This window comes from Gaeumannomyces tritici (assembly GCF_000145635.1).
Source record: "Gaeumannomyces tritici R3-111a-1 unplaced genomic scaffold supercont2.1, whole genome shotgun sequence".
Taxonomy (NCBI): Eukaryota; Fungi; Ascomycota; class Sordariomycetes; order Magnaporthales; family Magnaporthaceae; genus Gaeumannomyces; species Gaeumannomyces tritici.
The window spans coordinates 6,097,085-6,121,179 of NW_008804545.1; the positions used below are offsets into that span (position 1 = coordinate 6,097,085).

Genomic DNA, 24,095 nt, shown 5'->3' on the forward strand with positions numbered 1-24,095 from the left:
GAGAAGGGCTCGCGGGAGAACCTCCGCTGCAGATTTCGTGAATGGGTACTGCCAAAGACGCTGGTGCTGTCGGGATTATTAGCACCAGTGGGCAAAGAAAGATCGCCGGTGGTGCGCCGGTCTCGGTCGAAGTTGTCGTGGAAGCGCTCTATGACGCGATACAGCTCTCCGGAAGGGCTGACCTCGGCTGCCGGGCGGTCATCGAGGATCGAGCGGACAAGGTCGTCGGCGAATTGCCTCGGTCGTTGGGAGTGATTCCCAGACTGATCGCGGCGGTTAGACGGAAGGTCTGACATTGGGAGGGCACGAGGGGAGTATGGTTGGATGTGAGATTGAGACCCGGGTGCAGAGGTGCGAATACAGGTAGGGGGGACATCAGGTTTGCGCCTGGAAAGTAGGGAGAAGCATGAAGCCTGCTAACCATCAAGGGACACCAAGAAGGCGGAGGCCGCGCAAGATAAAGAGCGAGCTTGTGACTGGCAGGCTCGCTCGGGAAGCCGATAATGCTCCGGCCTGCAGGACGATGCGACAAAGCAAGTTTGCGTTTTGCTGCTGGTCGGCCTGAGCGACCTCGTTGTAGGTCGTGGGGTCGAAGCGCAATTGGGGTGGCTCGTGGTCAAAGAGCGACAAGGCAGGTGCCGGGCAGGGCAGGGCTGGATGGGTGCGTGAGTGCGTGAGTGTGTGCAGCCCTGGCCTCGCTGCCAGGTTGGGGAGTCGTCTCGTTTGCGCAGCGAGACGCTCGCAAGGCGCAACAAACGGGCGCCCCTTGTAGACGGGCAGGTGGCGGCGGCAGCGACCGAGGCAGGCAAGCTGACGGCCAGGCAGGTGCTCGAAGGGGGTTGATTCGAGACCCGAATCAAGCCCTAAATTTCCTGGCCTTTGCGTGCGGGGCAGCGTCGACAATCGGTCGGCGGTTGAAGCGTTCGGTATTCGCAGGTTGGTGTTGGGTGTGGGCGGGCTGGCGAGAGTTGGAGAGGTGGGAGCAGCAGAGAGCGGAGCGTGATCAGGGAGGGGATTGAATGGCTGAACGATGGATAATGAAGGGTGGATGGCCTGAATTGGCAACAACAAGACGGGGTGCGAAACGTTCCTCGCGCGCTAAAGGCTTGTCTGTCCACTGCGTGTGCGCAAACACAGCGGGGTCTGTTAGCGAGGGAGCTGTTGACCCGACGGAAGGAGCGCCCGGTTTACAGTTCTCGCCTCGCCCATCTTGTATAAAGCCTAGCTACACTACAAACGGACATACATTACACATGTGTTTTCTTGGAGCCTCCTCTCGCGCTACCTTGGCACCTTGAGTAGTAGGTACTCGACGGCTTGGAGGATCACAAGCACTGGTGGTCCGTTGGTCGAGACCATCTCTGCCAGCTGAGTCGGCCCAGTGGAGCTCGCCTCGGCTGTATGTAGCACTTTAACGCGCAGAGGTTGCACTACTAGTCCTGGGAGTGTGCGCATGTCCGTGTCATCAACGAGCACTTGCGCCCATCGGGCAGGTTGATGAATAATAAATGGCTAGAAGACATGGAGGTATTGCTGTTACACGAACCTACCTGCCCTTGCACAGCCCAATGGATCGTCCCGTCCGGGTCTATGCTCTGGCGTCCATGCTCTGGCCAGGCAAACCAACGAGCATGGCAAACAGCGTCATCAGCGAGCCACCACCAACGCCCTCGTGCCTCAACCAGGTAGATCGTTTGTAGTAGTGGTGGTCTTTCCGAGACCTGACGTGCCGACGCATTGATTGATCGTCTTGTTCCCAAACAACCGGGTTTGTTTATTTACCATTTCAGTCCATCATTCGGTGGCTGTTACAATCCTCCTTGAACGGAAATTCCGCCCAGCACACTCCAGCAGGCACCCCCAGCTAGGACCCATCAAAAACCAGTCGCACTGCAGGCACGTCACTGCGCTCAGCTGCTTGCCTGGCCACCCATCGCCAGACCGATACCATTGATATCGCGTGACTTGCCGACCTACCCGCCTGTCTCGGTCACCTGAGTCTCACACTATCCAGTCCACACCATACCCAGACACAACATGGCGCATCCTGCGCAGGATGCAGTTCCTCCGGCGGCGCCGGGAGGGCCCGCGCCGGTCGTGATGCCCGAGGCAAACGGCGTAGGGCTGGCGGCGCAGCAGCCGCAGAACAACGGCATCAGCGAGGACGAGATCGCGCTCTACGACCGCCAGATCAGGCTCTGGGGCATGCAGGCACAGGAGAAGATCCGGTCCGCCAACGTGCTGCTCATTACCATGAAGGCGCTGGCCAACGAGATCGCCAAGAACCTGGTGCTGGCCGGCATCAACTCCCTGACCATCCTGGACCCGGAGCCCGTCACGGCCGCCGACTTTGGCGCCCAGTTCCTGCTGGACGAGGACGAGGCTCGCGTCGGCATGAACCGCGCCGAGGCGGCCAGCGTCAACCTGCGCAAGCTCAACCCGCGTGTCAACGTCGTGGTCGACACGGACCACATCTGCTCAAAGGGTCCCAGCTTCTTCGCAGCCTTCAACGTCGTCGTCGCCACCGACCTCGGCCCCCAGAACATGGTCCTGGTCAACACGGCTACCCGCCTGAACAACAGGCCCTTCTACGCCGCCGCCACGCACGGCCTGTACGGCTACATCTTCGCCGACCTGATCGAGCACGACTTCGTCGTCGAGCGCGACGTCTCGAGGCCCACGGAGCTGGGCGCCGAGACGAGGACGCGCGCCATCGTGGGCGTGACGGTGCGCGACGACGAGGCCGGCAAGAAGGTCGAGCGTGTCACCAAGCGCGAGCTCTACTCCACCTGGACCCTGGCCGACGCCGCCACGCTGCCCGAGGCCCACCGGCGCTCGCCGCGCCGCCTGCGCGCCGTCACCCCGGCCCTCTCGTGCCTGCGCGCCCTCTTCGAGTTCGTGCAGGAGCGCGGCCGCCTGCCCGCCACGGTGCCCGCCCACGCACGCGCCGACCTCGAGCGCTTCACGCTCCTGGCCAACGACAAGCACAATCATCTCGGCCTCCCCACCGCCACCCTGCGGTCCGAGTTCCTGCGCAGCTTCCTGCAGAACCTGGGCGCCGAGATCGCCCCCGTGACCGCCATCCTGGGCGGCCAGCTGGCCCAGGACGTCATCAACGTCCTCGGCGGCACCCAGCAGCCCATCCAGAACACGGTCATCTTTGACGGCAACACCATGGAGGCCAGCATGTTCGCCCTCCACCCGGACGACGAGGTTCTAGGCAGCGCCCAGCTAGTCTCGTCGTCGGCCGCCGACGTCCAGCTCGCCGTCGCCACCGCCTCCACCGTCGTCCCCGTCCTCGGCCCGGACGGCCAGATGATGACGGATGTCATTGGCATGGCGCCCATGGGCATTCCCCCCGTCGGTATGCTGCAGCAATAGCCTTTTCTTAAAGCAACCTGCTTGACGGGTAGGGAAAGTAGAAGAGGAATCTATTACCCATACACGGCGTAGCATGGTTGGTTTCTCTGACACCATCTTTAAGCCCAAGGGGTTTGTCGACAAGGCCATCTTGCGACGTGGATGATTTGGCAGCTATTTCGTGCAATATACGCATTGGCCTGCGCTATGGCCGGCCTTGGCCTCGGGGGCTGTGCTGCGGGAGGGAAGAAAACAACAGAACATGCGTTTTTCTTCTTTCCTTTGGGCCAATCTCCGGTCGGTCTCCTCGGCAGCTGCTCGAGGCGGGAAACCGAGCACGGTGCAGAATTCGGGTGGACATGGCGAAAAAAAATACGTGCATGAAATAACCTGGAATTATTAGAGACCCATATAGCCACGAGAACGATTCGTTGCGGTCTGGAGATACCCTTTAATCTCAACATTCTAGCACGAAACACCAAGGACCTGTAACATATGGCGGCACGTCGCTGTTGAGGCGCTTGCCCCAGCACTAGGCACATTACGACGCGGTAAGGACCGATAAATCTCCGCGGCCGTGGCCGCTGAAGTAATCCCATAAGCACTTGGTACTCCTCGTATGGCAGTCGAGGTGACTGCCACCTATCCTCGATTCCACTGCTGCTGCTGCTGCTGCTGCTTTTTGTTTCTCCACGGACGACGATCATGATATCCCGCTCGGCCGGGGTCGTGTTGCTAGACGATACGGAAAGCTTCGCCGGAGGGGCTGGCGGTGGTGGCTCTAGACAGCCACGATCTTTATCCTTGTTTTTCTTATGATTTTCCGTCTTATTTTCGGTTCTGTTTTCATACCTACCTATTCCTATTCCGATCACTAGAAGTAAATGCCGTCTTTTTGTAATGGGCGTGACGGCGCAGGTCTGCTTGATAAGGAAGAGGTGGCGGCATATCCCCAGCCGGGCTTGATCGAGGCGCCACCATGGCGGCAAGAAGCTCCGAGCTTGGCCGAGCCTAAGCAGGAGTTAGGAGAAGGTATCTAGGCACGTACCTACAGGAACTTGTGACGGCGAGAGGAGAAGGTGGGAACCTGTGGTTGATCAGGGGATCGTAACATATCCCAACACTCAAACAAGACATACAATACGAGGCGCTTTTCGGGGAAAGTGCGGTCTGATGGAGATGTTGGTCGCCAAGACTGGTATTCCAGCCACACGCGACTGACACACATGTCCACTTGAATAGTATGCGTATGGGTGTGTTGCCCCCCCTGCCGGCAGGCACTTTTAATCCCCGAGGTTAGGCGAATAGCAGCACCCACTGTAGCGTGGCGAAGACCGGGACCCGTCGTGTAAGACCATAATTTGCCGGACTTGGCATCGTCAGGACGTCCGCACGCAGGTCGCCAGGACAGCGGGTGGGGGCCCTGCCCTGTCGCACAGTGGAAGCCATCGCGGCGTTTGACTCGACCGAGGGACGAAGGATAGCAGCCACGGGCACTGCTCCCGGTCTGATCTCGGCGAGACTGAGGCCGTAGGCTGACTATGCTCGTGAGGCGGGCTCAAGATATCTTGTCTCAGGTTTGCGGGTTAGTCCCCCCATCGCTTGGGCTGAGGCTTGGTCTCGAGCTCTCCCCAGGATGGAGCTAGGACCAAACCTTGAAGACCAGCTCTCGCGATATGCACTAGTAAAAAGGTGTGTTGGTCTCGTCCGTCCGCTCGGGTCCGGCGGGATCGGGATCCGTGACGGCTCATAGCTCAGGAAATCGGCGGTAGGATCAGACGTGGGTTTAGGAATAACTAGGTAGCTTAGTAGGCCTCTTTCCCATCCTCTACAGCGCGCGGGCTTTTGCCCCCCCTGGGCTAGTCTTGGCTAGGCTCTTTTTCTTTTAGTTGCCAAAGACACCAACACTGGATTCCGAGACGGGCGTTTGTCATTTGCTGCTTCTGCGCGTGCGGCGCTAGGAGTGAGCGGAAGCGAGGCACAAAAGCGGAGGCGGTCATCTGCGAGTAGCTGTGAGCTGCACACACTTAATGTGCAGTTGCGGGTCAGAATCTGCGTCGCATCAGTTGACTGACGATGCACTGGTTGCGGGGCTTTGTTCCAGTCGGCCCCGAGCCTGCGGCAGGCAGGCGGGGACAAAGCAGACGCCGGATCGAGCAAAAACGGGAAACGCGGCTGATTGGATGGCAGCCCACAGGCCCACAGCCTAGCCCATCCAAGGAATGCTCAGACCAGCAAAGAAAGGCAAGAGAAAAGAAACACCAGACTGGAACATGGCTAGCTCGGCAGATGCACGCAGCACGATGCCGCACTAGGAAAATAGTAGGTTGCCAAGGCTAAAGCTTCCTCAGCACGTCGTCGCACAGCTATGACGATGCCCGAGTGTTCGGTCGCACGTCCCTTTGAGCTAACGATGGCCCCCCCTGTCCCGCCCAGCGATCAGACTTTCTCGGCTTGTCCTGGTCGAGGCGAGATTGCGTGGGAGCGGGGGACGGACGGGCCAAGCTGTTTTGTTTGTTCCCGGTATATTGCGAGGACGTGGAGAGGGGCTCGAGCCGCAAGCCTGGAATCTTTTCATATCCTCGAGGCCCTGCCGGCTGCTTCTTGTCTCGGAGTTTTCATCACCTCGCCTTTCCTTTCGATTTGATTCCGATCGTCGTGCTGCTGTATGTAAGCCTGGTGCCTGCAACCTGCACTTTTTTTCTGCACCTGCACGACGGCTGCATCGCGTCCCACCTTGGCCGCCGTATTCGGTCGTTTGAGCTTGAACAAGCATTGGTGCAGGGACCACCCTCCATGCACACTCCCGCCGTCCACCACCACCAGCCAGCAAGCACGCGGCGTTGCACAACGGCACAGTCAGTACCTGGTTCCCTGGACCTGCCGTAGCCTTGCAGCAAGGAAGAAGACCGGCTTCATCGACAACTGGCACCCGACACCATCCTTCCTTTTTCGAGGTGGCTGTCGTAGGCGCCGCGCAGGTCGCCTTTTGGAGGGATTTGAATACCGTATTTTTTGGTTCTTTTCTCCGGCTTGGCTGCACCCGTCTCTGACGCCTGACGTGCGACTGCTGCCAAATCCGTCTGGCCCTCGGCCTTCCATTGTTTGTTAGCCTGGCTGTCAATCGACGACGCAATCGAGTCGCAGCTGCAACTTTTGTTTCTTTTTCCGGTGCCGACGACCAGTCGCTGCGACTCTGCACAGTTGGAAACCCCAGTGCCACGAGAGCTCGCCGCCGAGGGTTCCCAGGGACAGCCTTGGTCCCCACCGAACCGCCCATTTCAGGCCAGCGAACCTGGGTTTGCATTGTGTCAGAAAGATTAGCTCGTCATGCTAAGCCAGATGCCGCGAGGCGTCGCCCAAGGATCGCCATGCACAACCACTCCACAACCGCCAGCAACAGCACAAACACCGTCCACGTCGCCTGCTGCTGGCCTCCATGCGTCTCCTCGTCGCCAAGTATCCCACTTTTCTCGCCCTGACCCACGCTGCTACCAGACTTTTGCCGCCAATGGCTCCCCTGCGCCTCGTGAAAGCAAAACCACGCCCGACCCCGTTGGCGATGCCGCCGCCATTGCTTTCGGCCACACCACACCGCTCGCCACAGCCGCCACCACCAACGAACCCTATCAGCCGTATCGCCGATACCCGTCCCACCACCACCAGCCCGTCCACGAGCACTCTAGCGGAGCTTGGTCCAGCAGCAACAGTGTTGATCCTCCCGCCGATGGACTGCCCCTAGCGGCCCCGGCCTTCCCCTCCCGCGGCCGCCACCAGTCGATCTCGAGTCTGCTGCCACTTGCCATCGCCAACCGAGCCAACTCTCCCGGGAGGAGGCACCGGTCCGCCCTGTCGGAAGCCGCGATGCCTCTCACGGGTGACGGCAGGTTAAGGAATGGTGGGAAGGGCGCTCTGGTTGGTTGGTTTTCATCAGCGGCGAGCGACGCAAACGTTGCCAGCGGTATTCCGACGATAGCAACCCCGAACGACGAGATGGCCACTCCATTACGTCGAACCCGATCCTCTATCTCGACCGAGAGCCAACAAGCGAGCTCGAGCTCCTCGCCTGCACCATCCCGATTCGGGTTCTTGTCGGCAATATCATCGGCTCTGAGCACACAAACTCTCACGCCGACCGGGAGCCCCAACCGCAATGCCACTGGCGATAAGGACGACGAAATATTGGCCATGGACGTCGAGGCGGCCCTATTCCCCGGCGGTCTTCCTGTGGCCGGCGAGGCCTTTTCGCCTTCGGCCTTCAAAAACCTGCAGATGAACGCAACCGCGGCCGCCCGTCGCCTGCAGGGGGCGTACCGCCAGCGGACGGTCGAGGCCCGCGACATGGCCGCTGAGATGGAGGCCCAGCGCGAAGAGCTCGAAGAGGCAACGACCCGCTCGGCGCACTTTAAAATGCAACTAGAAGATATGGCCGCAAAGGCCGACGAGCACGAGCAGGCCATGCGCAGCCTCCTCGACGAGCTCGCCGCTGAGCGCCGCAAGACGGCCAAGCTTTTGCAGGGCCAGCGCAGCGACGGCCTGCTCCAGGTACCCGCAACCTCCGAAGGCTCGATTTCCGAAGACCTGGGCGTCGACGCCGCCGAGGAGGACCAGAATCGGCGGCGGAGGATACAGAGGCAGTGGCGCGGCAGCGGCGGTACCGTCAACAGCTTCGACACGGACGACGACGAGAGTGTGGCCGAAAGCGAGAGCGTTTTCTCGTCGCGCTGCAGGAGCCCCACGTCTGCCGCCACCACCGACGGGTCGGATCCGAGCAGCATACTGTCGCCGGCATCCTTCACACAGTCCCCAACAACTGTCCTGTCCCCGCCGCCGCCGCACCACAGCAGGCGAGCCCCGCTGGGCTCGAGACCGCCACTTTCTCCATTACCGCAGCAGCAACCGCCACAACCACAAATGACAACATTCCAGCGACTCGTTAAGGGCGTGACATCTGGGCCCGCCCCTGGCCAGGCAGCCGACGGCGCTATTGTCAGTAGCTGTTCGAACTGCCAGGGCCTGGATGCCTCAGTTGCGTGGGACACGGTGAACCTGCTCAAGGACGAGAACCACGCCTTAAAGGAACGAATGAACGAGCTCGAGGACGCCGTGGAAGGGGCCCTTGACCTAGTGAACGGCATAGGGCTATGATGATGTACCATGAGGAAGGTCATGTACCGCTTCCTTGCGCATGAGCATATATACCCCAGGCTAGGGTCTCTTTGTTTTCTTCTTTGTTTTCTTCTTCTTTACTTCTTTCTAGCCGCCGAGGTTGCCCTTTCTGGGATTTTTCATGGTTTTTTTTTATAGCACCAGATTGGATCTGGGTTTGCGACTGGATGTCTTCGTTTTCGCCTACCATTTCATTCTTATGTTAGTGATATCCAGGTTAGATACGGTGGGCCGATATGGCATGGATTCCCACGAAGAGGAAACAGAAATATTCGACTGAATATGATTCCCATGTCGCATGGTAATTGTGTCGTTTGCTCGTTCGCAGTGGACGACGAAGGGAGAGACAGATGAGATGGCGTCGTACCCGCATTCTGTATCACAAGCCCCCACACCTCCATCACATCGTCGTACGAGGCCACGAGAGCACCGGCGGCCGGGGTATAGTCACGTAATGCGTACAATGCAGTAGGTGTGGTTGAGCTGCCGGGGCTAGCATAACATGGGCATGCAAACTACAATGAGGGGGGGGGGGGGGAGCAGTCTAGGTGCTTACGGAGTGGGCAGGTCGTTCACCCCCGAGAACCTGTCGTCTCCCCAAGTTATCACTGCAAACAAAGACAGCCCGTGCATAGACAAAAAAAAAGACGTTGGTCCGACCAAAAGCTCTGGATTCGTAGCTTGCCTCAACTCCGGTGGGGTTTGCACATCGAGGGGCTCGGGCGCCTCTGTCGAGGGCCCCCGAGGCTCCATCTACGTATGCACAACCGAGTCTAGACGCCGCATTTGCGGCGGATGCCAGATGCGAAAGAGAAGCGAGCCCGCTGCTCGATTGCAGTGCCGTTTCCTCTCGCGACCTTCCTGACCCCATCGGTCAGGGGGCCTTTCCCCTTTGACCCGTCCAACCCCCCTGGCTGTATCGTCCCTCTCAGACACTACCTCCTCTCCATCCCCTATTTTTTTTTCTCTTTCCTTGTCTTTCTTTTCTCAATGATGACCCTCGTCAGCGTGGTGGTGGTCGTCGGCCAGGACAAAGTGCTCGTAGGCGCAGTAGGCGGCAAAGGCGACGGTGGCGATGCCGAGGCCCGGGAAGGACCCGCGGAAGCGGTTCCAGCGGCTGAACTGGCCCTTGTACCGCCAGGTCTCGGCGCGCTCCCATGGGTCGTATCTGGGCTTGCTGGCCGCCTTGATGAAGGCGTGCGTGTCGAAGCCCGTGATGTTGGGCTTGGGGCCGCTGTGGGCCGCCCTCAGTATCCTGCGCGGGTTGGTGACGGTGTCAGCTAGGGCTCGGGGAGGAGTGAGTTGAGATATTGCGAAAGGGAGCGGGACGGTGGTCTCGTGTCATCGTCATAGTCATCGTCATCGTCGTCGTCCTCATCCTCGTCGTCTTACCTGGAGGGATACATCTGGTCGGGGTTATATCGGTTCGACGGTCTGTTCGCTCGCTCGCTGCGGCTGGGCTGGGCTCAATTGGCAGCCCCGAGGGTCGAATGGGGTGCGAGACGGTCGCTAGGGCTGGTGCTTTGGCGTTTTGCTCGTTCGTCGGCGTCGTCACATCAAGCAATCCAGGGGAGCATCCGACGTTGGAGGGACAAGAGCCAACCACAGTAGAGTTCCCACCCGCCCAGACAGCCGCGGGCGCTGCGTGCACGGGCCTCTAGATAGTGACTAAGCGACAGCCGCGCGGGATCCTGGAGCCCTTGTTGTGCAACCGACACCCTCGCTGTGTGGCCATCGCCCACTTGTGCTCCGGGGCTTGCACCTTCGCAGTTCGACGTCGCCGATCGAGGCCACCCGACGGAATTGGAATCTTGAGATTGAAGCAACACAGCCCGCAGCCAGCCACCACACATCCCCCTTTACGCAGAATTCAGAGCACCCCGTCAGAGTCGAAGAGTGCTTGGGACGGTTAATTCCCCTCGCCTTTGCCATCCCGCCGACTTTTCAATCCGTGCCCAAAGGCTCCATCCGTGCTAGGGGACCAATCCTCCACACATCAAAATCCAGAGAGGCCAAAACGGACGAATCGAAAGGACGAAACATAGTAATAATACCACACAAACTCGCCCACTCTACGGGCCGGCACAACCTAGGGCGTGCTGATCCTGCGAAGCAGGCCGCTTTGCCTCGACGCGCCCCCCGCGTAGCCTCCCTTGGCCAGATGCGCCACCTCACCGCGGCCGACCAGCGAGCGAAGACGACGGCGGCGGCGGCAACGACAACAGTCCCGATAACGACCCGGAGAGTAGCGCGGCGGCAGCGGCAGCAGCGATACTATGCCTCCGCCCCCAAATAGGTTCCCCAGCGGGCCCGCCACCATCTCGCCGTACCAGCACCAGTTCCCTCCCCAGCACGGCGGCCAGGGCCACGGCGGCGGCGGCGGCCATCCCCCGCCGCTCGGCAACCCGGCCTACATCGGCGGGCCCAACAGCCAGCTGAACCCCTTCGCCGCGAATGGCGCCCTCAGCATGGCCGCGGGGCTGAACCCCGCGGGCGCGGGCGCGTTTGGCGGCCACGGCGACTCGGGCCTGGGTAGCCACGCCGCCCGCCTCGGCTTCACCCATGGCGGCACCAGCCTCCAGCAGCAGCAACAGCAACAAGCGCAGCAGCAGCAGCAGGCCCAACAACAACAGCAGCAGCAGCAGCAACAGGCCCAGCAGCAGCAGCAGCAGCAGCAGCAGCAGCAGCAACAGCAACAACAGCAGCAGGCCCAGCAGCAGCAACAACAGCAGCAACACCACCCGCAGCAAGGGCATGGCGGCGCCGTGCTGTCGGACCACCCGACCCGCACCCAGGCTAAAGGACGGATACGGGAGGTGTGGAAACACAACCTGCACGAGGAGATGGCCATCCTTCGCGACCTGATAGAGAGGTACAACTATATTGCTATGGTAAGCCGCCGACAGCTCGAGCTTCAAAAACCCGCGGGCAACCACCGATGTAGCCGTGAACACCACTGACGCGCGCCTGCGTTGATACAACTCTTTAGGACACAGAGTTTCCGGGGCTCGTTTGTAGGCCTATGGGGACCTTCCGCGGGAAGAGCGACTACCACTATCAATGCCTCCGGGCCAACGTGGACATGCTGAACGTGCTGCAGGTGGGCATCACGCTCTTTAACGAAGACGGCGAGAACCCACCGGCGCGACCGGGCAGCGGCGAGGACCCGGTAGTGATCGCGGCGGCGGCGGCGGCGGGGAGGCGAGTCGGCACGCAGCAGGGCCCGCTTCCGTACACGTGGCAGTTCAACTTCAAGTTCTCGCTCAAGGACGACATGTACAGCCAGTCGTCGGTCGACTCGCACGTCCAGGCAGGTATCGACTTCAACGTGCTCGAGCGCGACGGCATCGACCCGCACGAGTTCGCGTCGCTCATGATATCGTCGGGCATGGTGTGCGACGACTCGGTCAGCTGGATCAGCTTCCACGGCGCCTACGACTTTGGCTACCTGACCAAGCTGCTGTGGTGCAAGATGCTGCCCAACGACGAGATCGAGTTTGTGGACACTATGAAGATCTTCTTCCCTCGCATCTACGATGTTAAGTATCACATGAAGCACCAGAGCAAGCTGCTCGCCTCCATCGGCTTCCACGGCGTCGACGGCGCCGTCGTCGAGATCCTGCAAAAGTTCGACCACAAGTCCACCCTCGAGACCCTAGCCGAGGTGCTCAAGGTCAAGCGGACCGGCCCCGCCCACCAGGCCGGCTCCGACTCGCTCCTCACCGGCCGCGCCTTCTTCCAGATGCGCGACCGCGTCTTTGGCGGCAAGATGCCCCAGGACACCGTCGGCCAGGTCTGGGGCCTCGAGGGCCCGGACGGCTCGGGGCCCACGGCCGCCCTTGCCGCCGCCGCAGCCGCCGCCGCCGTCTCGTCCCAGCAGCAGCAGCAGCAGCAGCAGCAGCAGATGGAGGGCGGCGGCCCCAACGGGAACCACCAGCAGCAGAACGGCGGCGCGCCCAGCACCCCGAACTCTGTCCCCGTCGGCCTGGCCACCACGCCCGGCCCGCCCTCGCACCACTCCAACGGCATGGGCATGGGTCCCATGACGCCCGGTGGGGGTGGCGGCGTGTTTGGCAACTTTTCTATCCATACCAGTGGCAGGTGATTTTTTTGCCACGATCCACGCCGAATAAAATCCAAACTTGGGACGGGATACCCACATCGAAGGAGCGAACGACGGGACGAGGTGGTTGATCAAGATATGTGTGGAAAGCAGCAACCCCTCAAAAAAAAACCCCAGCATTATGCTGCCTCGCCTTAGGAGGATATCTCGGTTGGAATTATAGAGAGGAAACCCGGGCGGTCGTTTTATAATCAGTGGGTGCGCGTGTGTCTGTGTGTGGATAGTGATTAGAAGGAGGGTGGGAGCAATGCGCGCGCGTCTTTTGCCATCTCTATATTTTCTTTTATTCTTATCGTCTTCGTTTTCTCTCTGGTTGTCACTCTTTACCTGGAAGCACAGGAGTATCATCGGCTGGTTCGGTAAGGTTGGGTGGGTGGGTGGGTGTTGGTGAGAGGTTGCTTGACTGGAACGGTCATCGACGGTAAAAAAGAAGAAAAAGAAAAGAAAATAAACACACGAGGGTATCCGTACGCCTCGGAGAGAGTGGGGAGCGCGATGCAAAAGATCTCGTCCCTGGCCTCTCTGGCAATATCAATGTTTATAAACAAAAAGCGCTTTTACATAATCTCTTTCACCTTCCCCCTTGCGGCTCCGGCGGCGTTATTTCTTGTTTTATTAGTCGCTATCTTTGGCTTTGCTGGCTTTTCCATCTTGTGTCCTTCGCTTTTACATCATATCCCCAAACCTCCCCTCGATCCTCGATCCTCGATCCTCGATTCTCGATTTCTTTTTTCCCACTGTATAAACGCCTTGCTCGGCTGGGCCTCCGTCTTGTTCCTGAACCTTACTCAACGGGGTTATATTCCTTCTACACACGTTCTGTTTTCCGCCTCTTGGCCCAGATGGTAGACACCCACCACGCCGGAAATACCATGGCGGCACAAACACAGCCATTGATGCTTTGATCGCAACAGCCACGAGTCAACCGTGAACGATATATCTTTGACAGACGTAAATCTTGACAAATGAGCGCCTGGATCTTTAGGGTGGTGGTATCGTGATATGACGTCCTCATTAGTCCATACACCTTGCCTCATATTTGCAATCACTGGCGCGCCCTTGAGGGAAAACCAAACGCCGCTCAAGCATGTATTATGTAGACTTTAGCCCTGGAGGAGAATACTGCCCCAAGGCTACTTGACCCGACCAATCTGGTGTCTAGCTGGTAGTGCTGGGGAGTGCTGGGTGACGGAGCTCATGGCACACGTTACGGACCAATGGAAGCTTCGTAAAAGGGTAGCGCTGGGTAGCATTGAAAACGAACGAAAGTCAAAATGAAAAAGAAAGAAAAGTTGTACATTGAACGATCCCACCCAGTCCAAAGCGGGGGGAAGTAAGCAATCGAAACGCTTTTGCCCTGTTGCTTGGTGGCTTGGAGGGCTCCAGGAAGGCTGAGAGATGAGAGCAAAATGGAAGTAGACATATAAAAAGCGGGTGAAACCCCATCCTTCGTCCATGTCCCCGTACCGAGGACGAAAAGCAGCCAAGAAAGCAAAGGAAAGAAAACAGGAAAAAAGGATACCTAAATATCAATCACCAACACCATGATATGACCACGGCCACCATTTCCCACCCACCCATCGAGTCCCTCTCGGCCCATATTATGAGAACGCAAAAACCCAAGAGATAAAAAGAACGGGGGCCAGACCCCATGATAACTCCCAAAAAGAAAAAAGAAAAACCGACTCGCAACTTTTCTCAAGGCCTTTTGATCCCTCTACACGCTAGCTTCGTGCAAATGGACTTTTTGTGTTGCAAATGTGTGAAACCCACCCGGAGAAAATATCGACCTCGAACTCCGGCCAGATGCGCCAAACTTTGTTGTTCCTCCTCTTACCCTTTGTTTTGACCACCCCCCGCCCTCCTTTGGCCATCGTCTGTTTGTCGGGTGAGCCGACAGGCTTTCAAGCCTCTTTTAGTAGAGCCAGGGCGCCGGCAATATCAAGACGGCGCCATTCGCTCAGACTTCTTCGTTTGACTTTTTGTTTGCGTATCGTCTTGGCGTTTAGGCGTTGGCGGGCTGCGAAACTCCACGGCCACGGGGAGCGCCGCCGCCGCGTCCACCACGGGGCTGGTTGTTGAAGCCGCCACGACCACCCTGGCCACCCGAGCGGCCGCCCTCGTAGTTTCCGCGGCCACGGCCCGGGATGCCGCCACGGCTGTTGTAGTTGCTGCCGCCGTAGGCGCTGGCCTTGGGCCTCCTGGCCTCGACAATGATGTTCTCGCCGTCGACAGTGTGAGGGTTTGCGGCGGCAGCGGCCTGGTAGCCAGCAGGAGTGGCGAACTCGACAAAGGCGCAGTTCTGTTGTTTCTGTTAGTCTCATGCAACGACGAACCATGCGCGTGGGCAAAAGGGGTGATGGACACTAACCTTGGTGCGGTTGATGTCGAAGTAAACCAGATCACCAAAGGCGGTGAGAGTCGACTTGAGAGTCTCGGCCTTGACCTTCTCGGTGACGTATTTGACATAACCAAGCGTACCCTCCTTCTCTTGGGGCGCACCAGTAACGGACACGGGCCTGTTCTGACGCTTGGAGTCGGATCCGGCAGTCTGCCATTCACCCGAGTCCTTAGCGGCCTCGGGCGCGGCCGCCGCAGGGGCCGCCGCCGGTTGGGGCGCAGCGGGAGTTGGGGCAGCAGCCGGCGCAGCAGCGGGACGCGGGGCAGGAGTAGCAACAGGAGTGGCGGGCTTGGGGAGGGCAACGGCAGGACGAGCAGGACCGGCGGCAGCAGCAATGCGGCTAGCCCAGGTCATAGGCTTGGCGGGCTCCTTGGGCTTCTCAGGCTCGGCAGGCACAGGCGCGCGGGCGAGAGCGGGGGTTGGGGTGGGATCCTTGGGGGTCTCAACCTTCTTGCTCTCCTCCTCGGCGACCTCCTGCGCCACAGTCTCCGGGTCGGGGGCGGCCTCGGCGACAGTCTCGGTCTTGGCAGGAGCCGCAGCAGCGGGCTCCTCGGCAGGCGCAGCAGGCTCGGCCGGGGTGGCAATGGCTGAGGTGGTGGGGGTCTCGTTGGACTCGTCGCTTATCTCCTCAAGCTTCTTGCTGACGGCCGCGGTATCGACCTGAGCGGGAGCGGCAGTCTCCTCGACCGGCTCGGACTTGGGCGCCTCTGCCTCAACGGGGGCAGCCTCGGCCTCAGGGGCAACAGGCTCGGCCTCCTCGGCAGCGTCGGCGACCTCGGGGGTCTCGTCCTCAGCGTCATCGTTGATGTACCGAAGGATGTCGTTGAGAACGAAGTATCCAGAGGGCTGCTTGGCGAGGATGAAGGTCTGGACGAACTTCTTGGGCTCGCCGCCCTTGTTGACGGTCTCACCGATGACCTGGATGACGATGCTATCGCCCGAAGCCTGGGAGTCAACGTTGGAGACGCGGACCTTGCAGTCCTGCAGGTCCAACGACTTGATGCGCTCTTGGATTTGCTGTGCATTGACAATGTGTGCGTTAGCCAGGAGCGACGGCGTGTGCGGGGTCTGGGAGCCCAATTGTACGCACCTGGCGACCGACAGAAACGTTGGCAACCTCGGCTTCGAGCCCGTAAACGAACTGAGACTGCTTTCCGTAAAAGAGCTGTGAGGGGAGGATTGAAGTCAGCAGGGAGCAAAACATGGCGGACGAGGTTGTGTGCCCTCTATCCGGCGAGGCAGAGCGGACCAGGACGTACGTGGAGCTTCTCGGGGTTTTTGCTCAAGGTCAGGTAGTACTGCTCAACGAAGTACCAGCCGACCTCATCCTTGGACAGGTTGCTGTTGTCCGAGCCGGCGGCGTTGCCCGCAGGGTGTTCCTGGTGATTAACACTACCGTTGGTCGGCATGGTGGCCATGGTTGCGGCGGTGGTGTGAGGGCTCGCGGTGGGCGGCAGTAGCAGCAGGGGGAGTTAAGTATGTGGGTGGTTGCGGGCTTGGGGACCTGGCCGAGTCGCTCGCGCCACGCAAAGTATAGACAGGCACGCAGGCGGCTGCAATTGGGGTCAACAAGGGCGCACAACTGCAGACGAAAGGGGAGCGAGGGGATGGAATCCATACCTGAGGCAGCTCGAGTGCGTGGGGGAGAGGGGTGGATGGGTGTTGGCGAGCTGGCGTGATTCGCTGGGGGGCGAGAGGAGATGGAGACAAACGAGATAAGTCGCAGGCTGGGGAGGGCGCACGAGGGGAAAGAGCTCGGTACGCAAGGAAATGCAGGACGAGGAGCCCGACGGAAGGAGAGAAGAAAAAAGGGCACCTCTACTGGCGGGGTATGTGGAAAATGGGGAAAGACGGATATAGGTTCCCGAACAGTCGAGATGCAGCGGGAGGTCTTTCTTTGAGGAGAGGGCAGGGCACACAGTCTTTGATGTAGTTGAAATTGGAGGCTCGTGAAAAAAAAAAAAAAAAAAAAGACGTCGAGGTCATCAATAATTTGCTTGGGGTTGGAAAAGGTGGGCCGGGCACGGATGGGCTTGGTCGCTGGTCCCCCAATTGTTCCTCGGGATTTCGTCGGGCCAATCAGGTTAGGCCATTGTGTTTGTGGGTGCCCTGGCCGTCCCGCCACCGAGCTCGCGGACCAACCAGAGAGCGGCCCGCGCGCTCAAGGTCGGAAGCAGCCTCCAATAACGGCTTTGATCGGCGGCGTGAATGGTGGGCGACCAGGCTGAAGGGAGAGGCTGCCAGGTACCTGATGTTTTGTGCGCTTCTCAGACCCATCATCTCCCCCCAGCCCAAGATCAACCTTTGGCTCACTCAACCATGAATCTGGCATAAAACACGATAGCAAAAAACAAAAACAAAAACCGTAGTGCGTTGCGCTCAGGCTGAGGTTCCCTTCATTCTAAATGTCAATACCCTCCGCGCCAACGGTCGTCTCATGCCGCAAGCCATGACTAGCGTAGCCCGATCTTAGCACCCATCCGAAGCCTTCCAGAAGCTGGGTCGTAGCTATGGGGATGTTTCTTCACATGCAAATCGCCTCGATTTGAGCTCTGGAACGCTGCACTCGGACGCCTTCAATCATGAGAGATATCGAAGGTTCTATACCGGAGGACAGTTTCCGCAATACATACAAAGGAAACATGCCACATGGGACCAACGAATCATTTTCCGTGGCGATTCCCCTCAAATGTCCATTGTTCAAATAGGGATGGCATCCCGATAGCAGACGCCAAGGCAGGGCGGATATGTGCACTTTCGTAGCTAAGCAACCTAGCCCAGCCTCGCCAGGCTAGCAGCCCAGCCCTACACATGGAAATGCATGCACGGCTGTCAAGCGTCGTTCTCAATGCCGGCCAGTAGTGGAAACGGCACTCGCCCCGATGCTGTCTCCGAACCCAGTGCCGACTGTTTCTGGTCACTGGACATGGTTGTGGTTATAAAGAGTCTAGCATTCTCTGGGGGGTTCCTCGTTTGATAGTGGGTACTCATAGCCTGCATCTCGGTGAAGCAAGCGCATGCAGTTTACCGGCAGGCCATCATTACAGCCCGGTTGACCGGCCAAAACTCTTCCCTGTCTCCTACATGTGGGAACCCATGCTGTGTAGCAAGTTTCGACAGGGGACAGTCCGGCGGCCACGATGTAGTATTCGAGGATTTTGACGTGACGACTCTCACAAAGCCAGCAGCGTACGTAAGTACATTCAGGTCGTCAACCCATACAAATCTGTTGCCTGTGTACTACTTTGTACAATATTATCCCACGTCACCGCCCCTCGGACGCACGAAAGCTCTGGATGATCCACCATCGCCGGAACGGAGAGCGGCTGACTAGGGCTAAAAGGGGCAAGAAAGTTTGGTACCGACCTGGTCTCTGAACTGGTGCACCGTGGCTTGCAGGCATACATATATAGCTCCCTACGAAGGTAGGCAAGGAAGCACCTACAGGTCCTAGGGATCACAAATCCTAGTGCGGTGGATGCAAGATACATTTTCTTCCTTAGAAAACTAAGCCAAACTGATGCCCACTAGGATCTACCGTGCTAAGGTTTGTGATCCCTGGGACTTGTACATACGTAGTGCATACTAAAAAGCCAGGCTGCGGTCGGGACATTATTCTATCGGGGCGGAGATGGATCCGCGTTCGGCGGCCCAGTCGGGAGGGATGCTTTCCCCGCCACCTCGAGAATACAGGGGACTAGGATATTAAACGTTAAAAGTGCGGATCCCTCCAGGGGGGTCTGCGATACATTGATTTGGCAGGATTTTCTGTGGGAAAAGTGTAGTTGGAGACCCCTGAAGGGCTCCGCACTTTCAACGTTTAATATCCTAGTCCCCTGTAGAAGGGAGGCTGTGGTGCCCCTGTGTGTGCCATGTGGCAGTGGCAGCCAAGACGAACCGTTGTTTTCGGCTGTTTCGCTGCAACCCCTGTTTGCTGCAAATTTTGAGGGGCCCCCGACGATGAGCAGAATCATAGATGGCCCCTGTACCGATCATGTTTGTTTTATGCTAGGAATCTTGGTTTTGTGCCGGGATTTTTTGGCTACAACACGAAGGCTCTGTAGAAGCTCCGCTGGCCCGTAAGATCCGTGCATACCTTGGTACGGTAGGTACATGGAAAGGGGAGGAAGGCTCATGTTGATGTGTTGCTGTTTGGTGGTGTTGATCAACGGCTGCCACAGCCGATTTCCAAGCATCGTTCAAAGGAAGCGCCCGGGGGAATTTAATGGAAATAACGGGAAACAATGCATTGTCCCCTTGGTGGCCTCTAGCGTGCATCGTCATGACTGCTATCTCAAGCTCGCATGGAGCGATTCAAGGCGGAGGCTTCTCCTGAAGGCGTGCGCACGTCTGACGCGAGCGCTGCCCCACAGCCAGCAGAGTGGGGTCGTGTTCAGCCCACCACCCGAAGCGCGAGAAGCGAGCGATTGTGGACGCAGTCAGGAAGCGAGGAGACAGGTCGGGACGATGGCGCCAAGGCGCGCATGACCTTGTGTCGCGTGAACAAAAAGAGCTCAGCGGAGTGGCCGGCCGTCGACGAGATGGCCAGGGCAGTGCCGACTAGTGCGGGGGGAAACTGGAGCGCAAGTGGCCCTCTGCAGGTGGTCCTCACTGTGGTCCTCATTGTGGTCCTCTGCAGGCGTTCGTTGTTCGCTACCGGCATAGCGTCAAAGGTGGGATGCGGGAGGGACCAACCGGCAAGGCAACTGGCAGGCACAGAGTTGGAAGCCCTTTTTTCCCAGCTGGGCACTTTCCAGCGGGCCAAGGTGAAAGTCCTTCTTCGGGGGTGGCGACGTAGCCCAACCTTGCAGCCGATCTGCGGGTGGAACGAGACCTAGAGGGGGAAAAAAAGGAACGAGTCAAACATCAAATCCCCTCCCATGCAGGACTTCAGTTGGGTTGGGACCTCAGGTATATCCATCCGGGCGCCAGCCGCAGCACCACAGAAAGAGGGGACAGCTGGGGAGAAGAGCCGCCAGACCGGGCCCGACGAAACACGCACGCGCGGATCGACCGGACAGTGGGCCGTGGGCCTGACGTGACCGGATCGGGGCTTTGAGCTCCCTGCCGTTACTGGCTGCTTTGTTGTTTTATTGCTGTTATTGCCCTTGTTAGCTAGCTTATTTGCTGGGGTAGCACCCACGATCAACAACAGCTGAGTCGGGTCGACGTCGGCCTCCTTTTTATCGACTGATGCCCGCACCCGTGTCTGCCTGCAGCCACCGACCACCACCATCCACCAACACCACCACCACCGTCCCTCCCCCAGTCCGAGTTGTCCAACGACGCACCGCAGGACAGCAAACCCCCTGACCGACTGGCTGGATGCAGACGCCGCCCACGTACCGATCCGCTCCCGCACACCGCTGCTTTACCTGCCATAACCACGGCCGCCACCCTGCTGGATGCCTTACATTGCTCTCCATGGCCATAACCGCTCGTCACCCACGATCTGATTGCCCCTTTCGACCCAGTACCTCGATCCCACGCCGTCCGTCCTTGGCAACCACCTCGTCGCGCCCGTGATTTTGCCCTTTCATTCGCCAGCCCGCCTGTGCCCGTGGGAACAAAGCTCCCGTTCTGACTTGTCGCCGTCGCTCCAGGGGCTGCGCGGTTCCTCTGCCGCGCCGAAGCACCACTCACGGAGCCGCCACGGGCTCGCCACCGCCCCTGTCGTCTCCCCACTCCCCCATCTCCGTTCTGATCTACTGGTCTCTCGGGTGGCCAACCGAGCCATTCACAACATGGTTTACTGCGGCAAGGCATCACAGGGCTGCCAGAACTGCCGTACCAGGAGAATCAAGGTGTGTGTGTGTGTGTGTGCTTGTGTGTGCGCATGTTAAAGAGAAATATCGGCTCTGCTGGTTTATGATGCCCGTACCCGCAACCCCACGTTTCCCAAGACCCAAACTGCCAACTCTTTCAAAGATGCTGGTTCTCCTGCGTCGAATCGGGGAAGGCGAAGGGCATGTGCCTCATGGGCGTCGATTGAACTGGCGGGCAGAGTGCTTGCCATCAGTCCAGTCCGACGTCCGGTAACGACATGGAACCCCTCCACCGCCTATCGGCGCCGTTGCCTTGGACGCTCAGCTCAATGCAAGGGGTGGCTGTCACTCCCTCGCTCTCACCCCGGGGGTAGCCCAAGGGAAAAAAAAAAACACAAAAAAAAAAACGACTTGCTGACTGAGTGACCCATGCTTCGTGCCCACGCTCAGTGCGACAAGCTCAAGCCCGAATGCTCCCAATGCGTCCGTGTGGGGAAGAAGTGCCCGGGCTACCGGGACCAGCTGTCGCTCATGTTCCGGGATGAGAGCAGCAAGGTCATGCAGAAGGCGCACGCCCAGTGGGGTGTCGAGGCTGCCGAGTCCTCCGGGTTTTCTTCCTCCTCGGACTCGCCGTCGCCGCCATCGTCCAACAGCTCCGTCGCCCTGTCGCCCGTGTCGGCGAGGAGTCAACCGAGCCCGCCGGCGAGGTCGGCACGAGCGGCTGCTGCGGCGGCGAGGAGAACGACCTCGCCCGTCGGCGCCGCGCCCTCACCCACCGCTCATCACCTGGAGCCCAGCTGGCAAGACAAGGGCATCAAATTCTTCGTCGATCACTTCGTCATCGGCCTCCCCGACGAGGCTGTCGATGCCCAATCTCTCAGCCACGAGAACTGGGTTTTCGACAGAAGCATGCAGAACACCATGGCAGCTGTCGGCCTGGCTGGCATGGGGAACCTCCGAAACGACAAACAGCTCATGAGCAACGCCCACTCCATGTATGGAGCCGCCCTGCGCGACACGGGAAGGGCTCTCGCTGGAGGCAATGGCGTGTCGTATAATTTCATGATACGGAGTGTGCTTATGTTGGCCATGTTCGATGTGCGTTTCCGGACCCCTGGGCTGTAGTCTTGTATCACGCGCTCGCACTCGACGCCCGAGGATAAAACCAACTAACCATTGGGCAACCCAAACAGATTGTAAATGGCACCGACCCGAGGGCAAGCTCGGGAGCCCAAACACATATAACCGGGGCTGCGTCGTTATTACGAAGCTTCATCCCTATACAGAGTACAGGCACCAGGGGGACAATGGGCCTGCTGCAGTTATGCTTATCGCTGGTATGGGAATTACACACCCCTTCACACATGCCAGATGCTTGTAATGGTGAACAGAATGCCCATGCAAGGAGGGGTTGCTAACTCTGTGTCTTTACAGTTGTTGGCCTGTGTGGTCGACTGTACTTCTTTACCGGGCCCCTTTTCCGACTGGGTGACGGTGTCGTGCAGGACGGTACCGGACGAGGAGTGGCCCGCGACAGAGCTTGTCCTCATGATGGTGCGGTTAGTAAACCTCACCTCGGGCCTTCGCATGAGCGGGGTTGCCGACGGCGACGAGGCAGCGGCGGTGCTGGAGCAGCTCCTGTCGCTCGAGGACCAGATGGCGTCGTGGGAGGCACGCATCGGGGGCAAGTGGGCCTTTTCGACGCTCCACGGCGACTTCCCGCCGCAGGCCTGTTTCCAGGGCCAGTACCACGTCTACACGGACAACTGGACGGCGCGCGTGTGGAACTTTTACCGCTGGGCCCGGCTGATGGTGTGCTCGGCGCTGCTGGACCTGCTGGCTGGCATGCCACCGGGGGCGACGGCCGCGCACCGGGCCGCGCGCGAGCCGGCGCTGCGGGCCATGTCGCTGCGGCTCGCGCGGGACACGCTCGTCAGCGTGCCGACGCACTGGAGGCACCCGAGCATGGACGCGGCCCAGCGCGCGCGCGTGCGCTGCGCCGGTGGCGCCGGCACGGGCGCCGTCGGCGTCCCCGGCCTGCTCTTCCACGTCGACGTGGCCGCCTCGGCCCGCGGCGTGCCCCGCGAGTGGGCCGACTGGGCCCTCGGCCTGCTCGACTCGGTCTGGGCCGACATGGGCATGGTGCACGCCCGCAGGATCTCGGACGGCCTGCGCGACCGCCTCGACCGCCGCGCGGACGGCCGCCCCGGCGCCAGGCCGCCGCCCGCCGGGGTCAAGATTGTGGTGAGGCCCCTGGTCAAGATCGAGTCCGAGGGGTGAAGGAAGGGAATTGGGTGGGGGGTTGATCAAAGAACTGAGGTTGTTGTGCGGGGGTGTTCTCTTGTTTTCTTCTACCATCTATTCACTTTGTATTATAAGCAGCATGGGAAGGATATGTTGCATTTTTGTCTTTGGTCAAATCTATTGAACACTTCGAGGCTTGTAGAGATAGTTTAAAATGCCAAGGCCGGCAGGGTGTGTTTATAGCAATAGGGAGGATCGAAACGAACGGAGATTTTAGCTTTTCCCCGTTGACTTTGCATGGGTGTTGAGAAAGGTCGGGTTTTCCTACGCGATGAGTAGTGGTTCACGTCATATCTAGCATCGTATCCGACTACCTGTTGTTTCTCAGTCGTTCAAAGGGCGGCCCTATGTAGATTTAGCTAGCGCGACCAGGGGGGTATCGAGTATAGTCACAAGAAATAATAAAGCAAGAGCAATGCTCGCTCACATCGTTACAACATTCAAGTCAAGAAAAGAAAGAAGGGAGAAAAAAAAAAGACCCTCAAGTCCCGCCCATCTCGGCCTCGACGGCCCTCGTCTCCCGCGCCAGCTCGTCGGCGGCCCCCGCGGCGAGGAGGGCCTCGTTGGCGCCAGATATGTCGCCGATGACGGCCTCGAGCTGGCTCAGCAGCGCGGCGGCCTCGCGGCGCTGGGCCTGGATCTCGTCAAAGAGGGCGGCGTTGCGCGACTGCGACGTCTGCAGGCGGGCGTTGAGCTGGCTCTGCTGGGACGCCAGGTGCGGCGCCAGGTGGGCGGCCAGGATGTCGTCTGGGGGGAGGAGGTGGGGTGGGCTTTTTTTTTGTTGTGGTTTGCATGTTAGAGACGAGTCCGTATGTACATGTTTAGATTGAGGGGATGTGTGCGAGAGAGAGGGAGAGGGAGAGAGAGAGAGAGAGAGAGAGAGAGAGAGAGAGAGAGAGAGAGAGAGAGAGAGAGAGAGAGAGAGAGAGAGAGAGAGAGAGAGAGAGAGAGAGAGAGAGAGAGAGAGAGAGAG

At 59.3% G+C, this 24,095-nt stretch overlaps 10 protein-coding genes across 10 annotated transcripts in view; 6 read left to right on the top strand and 4 right to left on the bottom strand.

The window, feature by feature from the left end:
- Positions 1–1,352, bottom strand: part of GGTG_01931 (hypothetical protein) — a 3,611-nt gene extending 2,259 nt beyond the window's left edge. The window contains exon 1 of the mRNA XM_009219702.1: positions 422–1,352. Coding sequence (XP_009217966.1) covers positions 422–424 — 3 coding nt within the window. The 5' untranslated portion in view covers positions 425–1,352. The remainder of the gene's footprint in view (positions 1–421) is intronic.
- Positions 1,353–1,641: 289 nt separating this feature from the next.
- Positions 1,642–3,876, top strand: GGTG_01932 (hypothetical protein). The gene has a single exon (XM_009219703.1). It carries the CDS (start codon positions 2,038–2,040, stop codon positions 3,379–3,381), a length of 1,344 nt encoding a protein of 447 aa, XP_009217967.1. The 5' UTR covers positions 1,642–2,037; the 3' UTR covers positions 3,382–3,876.
- A 25-nt stretch (positions 3,877–3,901) lies between these two features.
- On the bottom strand, positions 3,902–5,360 carry GGTG_01933 (hypothetical protein; the record flags this gene model as incomplete). Its single annotated transcript, XM_009219704.1, has 4 exons — positions 3,902–3,944; positions 4,217–4,371; positions 4,679–4,917; positions 5,267–5,360. 4 exons carry the CDS (start codon positions 5,358–5,360, stop codon positions 3,902–3,904), a joined length of 531 nt encoding a protein of 176 aa, XP_009217968.1.
- A 255-nt stretch (positions 5,361–5,615) lies between these two features.
- On the top strand, positions 5,616–8,819 carry GGTG_01934 (hypothetical protein). Its single transcript, XM_009219705.1, has 2 exons — positions 5,616–5,682; positions 5,797–8,819. The coding sequence occupies exon 2, from the start codon at positions 6,691–6,693 to the stop codon at positions 8,506–8,508; it is 1,818 nt and encodes a 605-aa protein (XP_009217969.1). The 5' UTR covers positions 5,616–5,682; positions 5,797–6,690; the 3' UTR covers positions 8,509–8,819.
- A 697-nt stretch (positions 8,820–9,516) lies between these two features.
- GGTG_01935 (hypothetical protein) lies at positions 9,517–9,935 on the bottom strand (the record flags this gene model as incomplete). Its single annotated transcript, XM_009219706.1, has 2 exons — positions 9,517–9,784; positions 9,922–9,935. The coding sequence occupies 2 exons, from the start codon at positions 9,933–9,935 to the stop codon at positions 9,517–9,519; spliced, it is 282 nt and encodes a 93-aa protein (XP_009217970.1).
- Positions 9,936–10,805: 870 nt separating this feature from the next.
- GGTG_01936 (hypothetical protein) lies at positions 10,806–12,634 on the top strand (the record flags this gene model as incomplete). Its single annotated transcript, XM_009219707.1, has 2 exons — positions 10,806–11,420; positions 11,519–12,634. 2 exons carry the CDS (start codon positions 10,806–10,808, stop codon positions 12,632–12,634), a joined length of 1,731 nt encoding a protein of 576 aa, XP_009217971.1.
- A 1,048-nt stretch (positions 12,635–13,682) lies between these two features.
- GGTG_01937 (hypothetical protein) lies at positions 13,683–17,002 on the bottom strand. Its single transcript, XM_009219708.1, has 5 exons — positions 16,674–17,002; positions 16,313–16,606; positions 16,144–16,218; positions 15,024–16,070; positions 13,683–14,954 (listed from the first exon to the last, which is right to left on the bottom strand). The coding sequence occupies exons 2-5, from the start codon at positions 16,469–16,471 to the stop codon at positions 14,658–14,660; spliced, it is 1,578 nt and encodes a 525-aa protein (XP_009217972.1). The 5' UTR covers positions 16,472–16,606; positions 16,674–17,002; the 3' UTR covers positions 13,683–14,657.
- A 633-nt stretch (positions 17,003–17,635) lies between these two features.
- On the top strand, positions 17,636–18,642 carry GGTG_01938 (hypothetical protein; the record flags this gene model as incomplete). The annotated part of the gene is made up of 4 exons (XM_009219709.1): positions 17,636–17,744; positions 18,161–18,246; positions 18,453–18,478; positions 18,585–18,642. The coding sequence occupies 4 exons, from the start codon at positions 17,636–17,638 to the stop codon at positions 18,640–18,642; spliced, it is 279 nt and encodes a 92-aa protein (XP_009217973.1).
- A 1,121-nt stretch (positions 18,643–19,763) lies between these two features.
- GGTG_01939 (hypothetical protein) lies at positions 19,764–23,349 on the top strand. Its single transcript, XM_009219710.1, has 4 exons — positions 19,764–20,857; positions 21,269–21,916; positions 22,012–22,155; positions 22,253–23,349. Exons 1-4 carry the CDS (start codon positions 20,798–20,800, stop codon positions 23,096–23,098), a joined length of 1,698 nt encoding a protein of 565 aa, XP_009217974.1. The 5' UTR covers positions 19,764–20,797; the 3' UTR covers positions 23,099–23,349.
- A 41-nt stretch (positions 23,350–23,390) lies between these two features.
- GGTG_01940 (hypothetical protein) lies at positions 23,391–23,921 on the top strand (the record flags this gene model as incomplete). The annotated part of the gene is made up of 1 exon (XM_009219711.1): positions 23,391–23,921. Exon 1 carries the CDS (start codon positions 23,538–23,540, stop codon positions 23,919–23,921), a length of 384 nt encoding a protein of 127 aa, XP_009217975.1. The 5' UTR covers positions 23,391–23,537.
- Between the last annotated feature and the right edge of the window lie 174 nt (positions 23,922–24,095).